The sequence below is a fragment of the Oncorhynchus nerka genome, linkage group LG25 (assembly GCF_034236695.1).
Source record: "Oncorhynchus nerka isolate Pitt River linkage group LG25, Oner_Uvic_2.0, whole genome shotgun sequence".
Lineage (NCBI taxonomy): Eukaryota > Metazoa > Chordata > Actinopteri > Salmoniformes > Salmonidae > Oncorhynchus > Oncorhynchus nerka.
In genome coordinates, this window is record NC_088420.1 from 2814858 (window position 1) to 2824857 (window position 10000).

The 10000-nt window shown below is 48.1% G+C and overlaps 1 protein-coding gene across 5 annotated transcripts in view; it reads right to left on the reverse strand.

Moving 5' to 3' along the window:
• The window catches only part of LOC115124387 (tumor protein 63-like), a 134076-nt gene that overhangs the window by 19944 nt on the left and 104132 nt on the right, over positions 1 to 10000 (reverse strand). For 3 of the 5 annotated variants that reach the window (XM_065009478.1, XM_065009476.1, XM_065009480.1), the window contains 5 exons: positions 6766 to 6952; positions 5906 to 6021; positions 1751 to 1860; positions 1432 to 1568; positions 535 to 617 (listed from right to left, as the gene is read on the reverse strand). In XM_065009478.1, the coding sequence (XP_064865550.1) occupies positions 535 to 617; positions 1432 to 1568; positions 1751 to 1860; positions 5906 to 6021; positions 6766 to 6952 (633 nt within the window). The remainder of the gene's footprint in view (positions 1 to 534; positions 618 to 1431; positions 1569 to 1750; positions 1861 to 5905; positions 6022 to 6765; positions 6953 to 10000) is intronic. The other 2 variants (XM_065009477.1, XM_065009479.1) reach the window with 1 other exon arrangement.

A 10000-nucleotide genomic window follows, 5' to 3' on the forward strand; every position in this document is an offset into this window, starting at 1 on the left:
GTGTAGAGGAGGCAGGGTAGCCTAGTGGTTAGAGTGTAGAGGAGGCAGGGTAGCCTAGTGGTTAGAGTGTAGAGGAGGCAGGGTAGCCTAGTGGTTAGAGTGTAGAGGAGGCAGCGTAGCCTAGTGGTTAGAGTGTAGAGGAGGCAGGGTAGCCTAGTGGTTAGAGTGTAGAGGTGGCAGGGTAGCCTAGTGGTTAGAGTGTAGAGGAGGCAGGGTAGCCTAGTGGTTAGAGTGTAGAGGTGGCAGGGTAGCCTAGTGGTTAGAGTGTAGAGGAGGCAGGGTAGCCTAGTGGTTAGAGTGTAGGACTAGTAACCGGAAGGTTGTGAGTTCAAACCCCCGAGCTGACAAGGTACAAATCTGTCGTTCTGCCCCTGAACAGGCATGAACTCACTGTTCCTAGGCCGTCATTGAAAATAAGAATTTGTTCTTAACTGACTTGCCTGGTTAAATTAAAAAAGGGTCAATCAATTCCATAGTGTCAGCTAATTCCCTGGGGAAATCCCAGAGGAATGTGGCCAGACTGTTGGCACTTACAGGCAGACAGAACACTTCCTCATCTGTGGATCTTCTCTTCTTGATGGAGGACATCTGGATACCATGAGAGACCTGGTGGAAGGCTGGGGAGGGGGACAGAGGCCTGGTAAGTACCTGGGCTGGTGCACCTGAGATGACGCTAATTTTATCCTACGTATTAACCTCAGCAAGCGTAGGATGGAAAACAAGCACAGAGCAGGAGGAGGCAGAGCAGGAGGAGGCAGCACGAGACGGCGCAGTGCAGAACAGGAAGAGGCAGAGCAGGAAGAGACAGCACAGCCGAGGGGCTGGCAGCGTGCAGAGTGTAATATAATGCAGAGTCAGTCCTCCTCAGCCGAGGGGCTGGCAGAGTGTAATATAATGCAGAGTCAGTCCTCCTCAGCCGAGGGGCTGGCAGCGTGTAGTATAATGTAGAGTCAGTCCTCCTCAGCCGAGGGGCTGGCAGCGTGTAGTATAATGCAGAGTCAGTCCTCCTCAGCCGAGGGGCTGGCAGAGTGTAATATAATGCAGAGTCAGTCCTCCTCAGCCGAGGGGCTGGCAGCGTGTAATATAATGCAGAGTCAGTCCTCCTCAGCCGAGGGGCTGGCAGCGTGTAATATAATGCAGAGTCAGTCCTCCTCAGCCGAGGGGCTGGCAGCGTGTAGTATAATGCAGAGTCAGTCCTCCTCAGCCGAGGGGCTGGCAGCGTGTAATATAATGCAGAGTCAGTCCTCCTCAGCCGAGGGGCTGGCAGCGTGCAGAGTGTAGTATAATGCAGAGTCAGTCCTCCTCAGCCGAGGGGCTGGCAGCGTGCAGAGTGTAGTATAATGCAGAGTCAGTCCTCCTCAGCCGAGGGGCTGGCAGCGTGCAGAGTGTAGTATAATGCAGAGTCCTCCAGCAGCTCCCAGCACTACTTACGGCGTTTCATACCCTCACTGCTCTTTGTTCCATCAGTAACGTGCTGCTTGCGGATGCTGTCCTCGTCCGCCTTACGATCCCGGCCAGGACACGCACAGATCCTGGCCTCGAAGCAGCGCCGACCCAGCACCTGACCACTAGGTGGCGAGAGAGAGAGACAGACGATGAGACTTTTTTACCATCTATGAGGAGGTGGGATCAATTTATTTACTTATTTTTTTCCCATAAATCCCATTTGGAGGATTCCCACTCCTGATTCCGGGAGTTTCCAGAATATTGCAACCCTGGTAGCCACTGAAAACTAAACAAAATGTCTTACTCTCTGGCTTCCAGGGTGACGATGATGAGGATAGGGCGTCGGTTCATGCCTCCTACACAGCTGGAGTTGCACATGAAGTTATACAGTATGGTGGTGAACTCTGTGCCCACCTGGAAGAGGAGACATTAACACACAGAGAGGAGACATTAACACACAGAGAGAGGAGACATTAACACACAGAGAGGAGACATTAACACACAGAGAGAGGAGACATTAACACACAGAGAGAGGAGACATTAACACACAGAGAGAGGAGACATTAACACACAGAGAGAGGAGACATTAACACACAGAGAGAGGAGACATTAACACACAGAGAGAGGAGACATTAACACACAGAGAGGAGACATTAACACACAGAGAGAGGAGACATTAACACACAGAGAGAGGAGACATTAACACACAGAGAGAGAGACATTAACACACAGAGAGAGGAGACATTAACACAGAGAGAGGAGACATTAACACACAGAGAGAGAGACATTAACACACAGAGAGAGGAGACATTAACACACAGAGAGAGACATTAACACACAGAGACATTAACACACAGAGAGAGAGACATTAACACACAGAGAGGAGACATTAACACAGAGAGAGAGGAGACATTAACACACAGAGAGAGGAGACATTAACACACAGAGAGGAGACATTAACACAGAGAGGCAACATTAACACACAGAGAGGAGACATTAACACACAGAGAGGAGACATTAACACACAGAGAGGAGACATTAACACACAGAGAGAGAGACATTAACACACAGAGAGGGAGACATTAACACACAGAGAGGAGACATTAAACACAGAGAGAGGAGACATTAACACAGAGAGAGAGGAGACATTAACACAGAGAGAGGAGACATTAACACACAGAGAGAGGAGACATTAACACACAGAGAGAGGAGACATTAACACACAGAGAGAGGAGACATTAACACACAGAGAGGGAGACATTAACACACAGAGAGGAGACATTAACACACAGAGAGAGGAGACATTAACACACAGAGAGAGGAGACATTAACACACAGAGAGAGACATTGAGAGGAGACATTAACACACAGAGAGAGGAGACATTAACACACAGAGAGAGGAGACATTAACACACAGAGAGGAGACATTAACACACAGAGAGAGGAGACATTAACACACAGAGAGAGACATTAACACACACAGAGACATTAACACACACACACAGAGAGGAGACATTAACACACAGAGAGAGGAGACATTAACACACAGAGAGAGGAGATATTAACACACAGAGAGGAGACATTAACACACAGAGAGGAGACATTAACACACAGAGAGGAGACATTAACACACAGAGAGGAGACATTAACACACAGAGAGAGGAGACATTAACACACAGAGAGAGGAGACATTAACACACAGAGAGGAGACATTAACACACAGAGAGGAGACATTAACACACAGAGAGGAGACATTAACACACAGAGAGGAGACATTAACACACACAGAGAGGAGACATTAACACACAGAGAGAGGAGACATTAACACACAGAGAGAGGAGACATTAACACACAGAGAGAGGAGACATTAACACACAGAGAGGAGACATTAACACACAGAGAGGCAACATTAACACACAGAGAGAGGAGACATTAACACACAGAGAGGGGAGACATTAACACACAGAGAGGAGACATTAACACACAGAGAGGAGACATTAACACACAGAGAGAGGAGACATTAACACACAGAGAGGAGACATTAACACAGAGAGAGGAGACATTAACACAGAGAGAGGAGACATTAACACACAGAGAGGAGACATTAACACACAGAGAGGAGACATTAACACACAGAGAGAGGAGACATTAACACACAGAGAGGAGACATTAACACACAGAGAGAGGAGACATTAACACACAGAGAGAGGAGACATTAACACACAGAGAGAGGAGACATTAACACACAGAGAGAGGAGACATTAACACACAGAGAGAGGAGACATTAACACACAGAGAGAGGAGACATTAACACACAGAGAGGAGACATTAACACACAGAGAGGAGACATTAACACACAGAGAGAGGAGACATTAACACACAGAGAGAGGAGACATTAACACACAGAGAGAGGAGACATTAACACACAGAGAGAGGAGACATTAACACACAGAGAGAGGAGACATTAACACACAGAGAGAGGAGACATTAACACACAGAGAGAGGAGACATTAACACACAGAGAGGAGACATTAACACACAGAGAGGAGACATTAACACACAGAGAGAGGAGACATTAACACACAGAGAGGAGACATTAACACAGAGAGAGGAGACATTAACACAGAGAGAGGAGACATTAACACACAGAGAGGAGACATTAACACACAGAGAGAGAGACATTAACACACAGAGAGAGAGACATTAACACACAGAGAGGAGACATTAACACACAGAGAGGAGACATTAACACAGAGAGAGGAGACATTAACACACAGAGAGGAGACATTAACACACACAGGAGACATTAACACACAGAGAGGAGACATTAACACACAGAGAGGAGACATTAACACACAGAGAGGAGACATTAACACACAGAGAGAGACATTAACACACAGAGAGACATTAACACACAGAGAGAGGAGACATTAACACACAGAGAGAGAGACATTAACACACAGAGAGGAGACATTAACACACAGAGAGGAGACATTAACACACAGAGAGAGGAGACATTAACACACAGAGAGAGGAGACATTAACACACAGAGAGAGGAGACATTAACACACAGAGAGGAGACATTAACACACAGAGAGAGGAGACATTAACACACAGAGAGAGGAGACATTAACACACAGAGAGGAGACATTAACACACAGAGAGGAGACATTAACACACAGAGAGAGGAGACATTAACACACAGAGAGGAGACATTAACACACAGAGAGAGGAGACATTAACACACACAGAGAGGAGACATTAACACACAGAGAGGAGACATTAACACACAGAGAGAGGAGACATTAACACACAGAGAGGAGATATTAACACACAGAGAGGAGACATTAACACACAGAGAGGAAAGGGGCTGTTGTAGTACACAGTATGGGCCCAGTAGGGGTGAGGGGCTGTATGGGCCCAGTAGGGTGAGGGGCTGTTGAGGACACAGTATGGGCCCAGTAGGGGAGAGGGGCTGCTGAGGACACAGTATGGGCGAGGGGCTGTTGAGGACACAGGAACACAGTATGGGCCCAGTAGGGGTGAGGGGCTGTTGAGGACACAGTATGGGCCCAGTAGGGGTGAGGGGCTGCTGAGGACACCAGCTGCTGGGCTGACTGTCACTGACTGATTGGATGAGAGGGCCAGTACGTGAGGATAGCCAGCTCTACAGAAGTTCAGGGGCCACAGACCCTAATGTGACCCTGTCTGAGACACGTAGGGTGTTGCCGACGGATAGATTAGAGTGCTGGTTGTGACACTGTGATGACAGAGGGACAGGGGAGAGACAAGGGGGACAGGAGGGGGACAGGGGTTGGAGACGGTCTGTCGCCAGGGCTGGGGGGGGCTTGGTGGTGATATGGGGGACAGGCGGGACAGGGCTGACTCTACACTGCCTGGGGGTGAGGGGGCTTGTAAGGGGGCAGACAGGGAGTACTGTAGTCTACCTACCTGGGGGGTGTAAGGGGGCAGACAGGGAGTACTGTAGCCTACCTGGGGGCTTGTAAGGGGGCAGACAGGGAGTACTGTAGCCTACCTGGGGGGGGGCTTGTAAGGGGGCAGACAGGGGAGTACTGTAGCCTACCTGGGGGGGCAGATGGGAGTACTGTAGTCTACCTGGGGGGGGTAGTAAGGGGGCAGATGGGAGTACTGTAGTCTACCTGGGGGGTAGTAAGGGGGCAGATGGGAGTACTGTAGTCTACCTGGGGGGTAGTAAGGGGGCAGATGGGAGTACTGTAGTCTACCTGGGGGGTAGTAAGGGGGCAGATGGGAGTACTGTAGTCTACCTGGGGGGTAGTAAGGGGGCAGATGGGAGTACTGTAGCCTACCTGGGGGGTAGTAAGGGGGCAGATGGGAGTACTGTAGCCTACCTGGGGGGGTAGTAAGGGGGGCAGATGGGAGTACTGTAGCCTACCTGGGGGGGTAGTAAGGGGGGCAGATGGGAGTACTGTAGCCTACCTGGGGGGGCTCGTAGGGGACCAGCACACTCTGACGGCCCGTGATGGAGTCCTCCAGATACTGGGAGTGGCTGTTACCCTCCACTCGGATCAGGTGACTGGGAGGGGCTATCTGACCTACAAAACACAAAATACCATACATTTATCAAGTAGCAACATACCCTACATTTATCAAGTAGCAACATACCCTACATTTATCAAGTAGCAACATACCATACATTTATCAAGTAGCAACATACCATACATTTATCAAGTAGCAACATACCATACATTTATCAAGTAGCAACATACCATACATTTATCAAGTAGCAACATACCCTACATTTATCAAGTAGCAACATACCATACATTTATCAAGTAGCAACATACCCTACATTTATCAAGTAGCAACATACCATACATTTATCAAGTAGCAACATACCCTACATTTATCAAGTAGCAACATACCCTGCATGTTCATATCGGAGAAGATAAATAAGTGATCAATGGTTCATCAAAGGTAAGTTGAGTTAATAACGTCATGGTACTAACTAACTAACTAACTAACTGACTAACTGACTAACTAACTGACTAACTAACTAACTAACTAACTGACTGACTGACTAACCGTCATGGTACTAACTAACTAACTAACTAACTAACCGTCATGGTACTAACTAACTAACTGACTAACTAACTAACTGACTGACTGACTGACTAACTAACTAACCGTCATGGTACTAACTAACTAACTAACTAACTAACTAACTGACTGACTAACTAACTGACTGACTGACTAACTAACTAACTAACTAACTGACTAACTAACCGTCATGGTACTAACTAACTAACAACTAACTAACTAACTAACTAACTACTAACCATCGTTGAACTCGCGGCTGAGCTCGTGGTTGGGGCATCGTTTGACCACCTCGGTGACGTGCTCTGCCTTCTTGTAAACGGGCATGGCTCTGATGACGGCGCCCTGCGGGGGGTTGGTCAGCACCTTGATCTGGATGGGACACGTTTTGGCGATCTGACAGTACAGCTTCTTCAGTTCTGTAGAGTACTGGAGAGACAGAGGACAGGTCAGTACTGGAGAGGACAGGTCACTACTGGAGAGACAGAGGACAGGTCAGTACTGGAGAGACAGAGGACAGGTCAGTACTGGAGAGACAGAGGACAGGTCAGTACTGGAGAGACAGAGGACAGGTCAGTACTGGAGAGACAGAGGACAGGTCAGTACTGGAGAGACAGAGGACAGGTCAGTACTGGAGAGACAGAGGACAGGTCAGTACTGGAGAGGACAGGTCACTACTGGAGAGACAGGTCAGGTCAGTACTGGAGAGACTGAGGACAGGTCAGTACTGGAGACAGAGGACTGGAGGACAGGTCAGTACTGGAGAGACAGAGGACAGGTCAGTACTGGAGAGACAGAGGACAGGTCAGTACTGGAGAGACAGAGGACAGGTCAGTACTGGAGAGGACAGGTCAGTACTGGAGAGACAGAGGACAGGTCAGTACTGGAGAGGACAGGTCAGTACTGGAGAGACAGAGGACAGGTCAGTACTGGAGAGACAGAGGACAGGTCAGTACTGGAGAGACTACTGAGAGACAGGTCAGTACTGGAGAGGACAGGTCAGTACTGGAGAGACAGAGGACAGGTCAGTACTGGAGAGGGACAGGTCAGTACTGGAGAGACAGAGGACAGGTCAGTACTGGAGAGACAGAGGAGACAGGTCAGTACTGGAGACAGAGGACAGGTCAGGAGAGACAGAGGACAGGTCAGTACTGGAGAGACAGAGGACAGGTCAGTACTGGAGAGGACAGGTCAGTACTGGAGAGGACAGGTCAGTACTGGAGAGGACAGGTCAGTACTGGAGAGGACAGGTCAGTACTGGAGAGGACAGGTCAGTACTGGAGAGACAGAGGACAGGTCAGTACTGGAGAGGACAGGTCACTACTGGAGAGACTGAGGACAGGTCAGTACTGGAGAGACTGAGGACAGGTCAGTACTGGAGAGACAGAGGACAGGTCAGTACTGGAGAGACAGAGGACAGGTCAGTACTGGAGAGACAGAGGACAGGTCAGTACTGGAGAGACAGAGGACAGGTCAGTACTGGAGAGACAGAGGACAGGTCAGTACTGGAGAGACAGAGGACAGGTCAGTACTGGAGAGGACAGGTCAGTACTGGAGAGGACAGGTCAGTACTGGAGAGGACAGGTCAGTACTGGAGAGGACAGGTCAGTACTGGAGAGACAGAGGACAGGTCAGTACTGGAGAGGACAGGTCACTACTGGAGAGACTGAGGACAGGTCAGTACTGGAGAGACTGAGGACAGGTCAGTACTGGAGAGACAGAGGACAGGTCAGTACTGGAGAGACAGAGGACAGGTCAGTACTGGAGAGACAGAGGACAGGTCAGTACTGGAGAGACAGAGGACAGGTCAGTACTGGAGAGACAGAGGACAGGTCAGTACTGGAGAGGACAGGTCAGTACTGGAGAGACAGAGGACAGGTCAGTACTGGAGAGACAGAGGACAGGTCAGTACTGGAGAGGACAGGTCACTACTGGAGAGACAGAGGACAGGTCACTACTGGAGAGACAGAGGACAGGTCAGTACTGGAGAGACAGAGGACAGGTCAGTACTGGAGAGACAGAGGACAGGTCAGTACTGGAGAGACAGAGGACAGGTCAGTACTGGAGAGACAGAGGACAGGTCAGTACTGGAGAGACAGAGGACAGGTCAGTACTGGAGAGACAGAGGACAGGTCAGTACTGGAGAGACAGAGGACAGGTCAGTACTGGAGAGACAGAGGACAGGTCAGTACTGGAGAGACAGAGGACAGGTCAGTACTGGAGAGAGACACAGGACAGGTCAATACTGGAGAGAGACAGAGGACAGGTCAGTACTGGAGAGAGACAGTACTGTACTACCTACTAGTAACTTTACTAGTATCAGTCATGTTACCTAAGCTAGTTAACTACCTAGTAACTTTACTAGTATCAGTCATGTTACCTCAGCTAGTTAACTACCTGGAAACTTTACTAGTATCAGTCATGTTACCTCAGCTAGTTAACAACCTAGTAACTTTACTAGTATCATTCATGTTACCTCAGCTAGTTAACTACCTGGAAACTTTACTAGTATCAGTCATGTTACCTCAGCTAGTTAACTACCTGGAAACTTTACTAGTTTGAGGTAACATGACTGATACTAGTAAAGACAGTGTAGAATATAATGCATCTCATAAAGGGTAGTGCTTTTAAACAACGTAGAAAAGACAGTGTAGAATGTAATGCATCTCATAAAGGGTAGTGCTTTTAAACAACGTAGAAAACACAGTGTAGAATGTAATGCATCTCATAAAGGGTAGTGCTTTTAAACAACGTAGAAAACACAGTGTAGAATGTAATGCATCTCATAAAGGGTAGTGTGCTTTTAAACAACGTAGAAAAGACAGTGTAGAATGTAATGCATCTCATAAAGGGTAGTGCTTTTAAACAACGTAGAAAACACAGTGTAGAATGTAATGCATCTCATAAAGGGTAGTGCTTTTAAACAATGTAGAATTTTTTTCCCACAAATAACTTTGAAATGAAATCAAACATTTCAACAACAGGTTTTTGCATCAACATTTTTAGCTTTGTATAATTGCTACCCATTAAATAAGTGAATGTTGAGCCCTGTGTGTGTGTGTGTGTGTGTGTTCGATGGGACACACCTAGTTAATGTCTCTTGGTTAAGGTGGGCTCCGGGGCAGGAGCCCGGCTCTCTGAGGAGCCATAAAACAGACCCTGTCCCTCCAGGGACAATTTAATTAGCCCTCCTTAAAAAAATTAAAAAATAAACTGTCCCTCCCTTAACTCTGGGCCTGGATTTCATCTTTCCTCTTCCAAGAGATGGGGACAGTGTTGCCATTTGATGGCCGAAGACAGTGTTGCCCGCGTCTCAATCTGACAACGACGCTCATCTTGCGTTTCGTCACGAATCTTCGATGAGTCTTCCTGACTCTTACGGTAGAGGTCAGAGGTGGTTACCACAATTAACATCCTCTTCACCACCACCACCACCACCACTACCACTACTACCTGGCTGACACAGCATCTGACTAA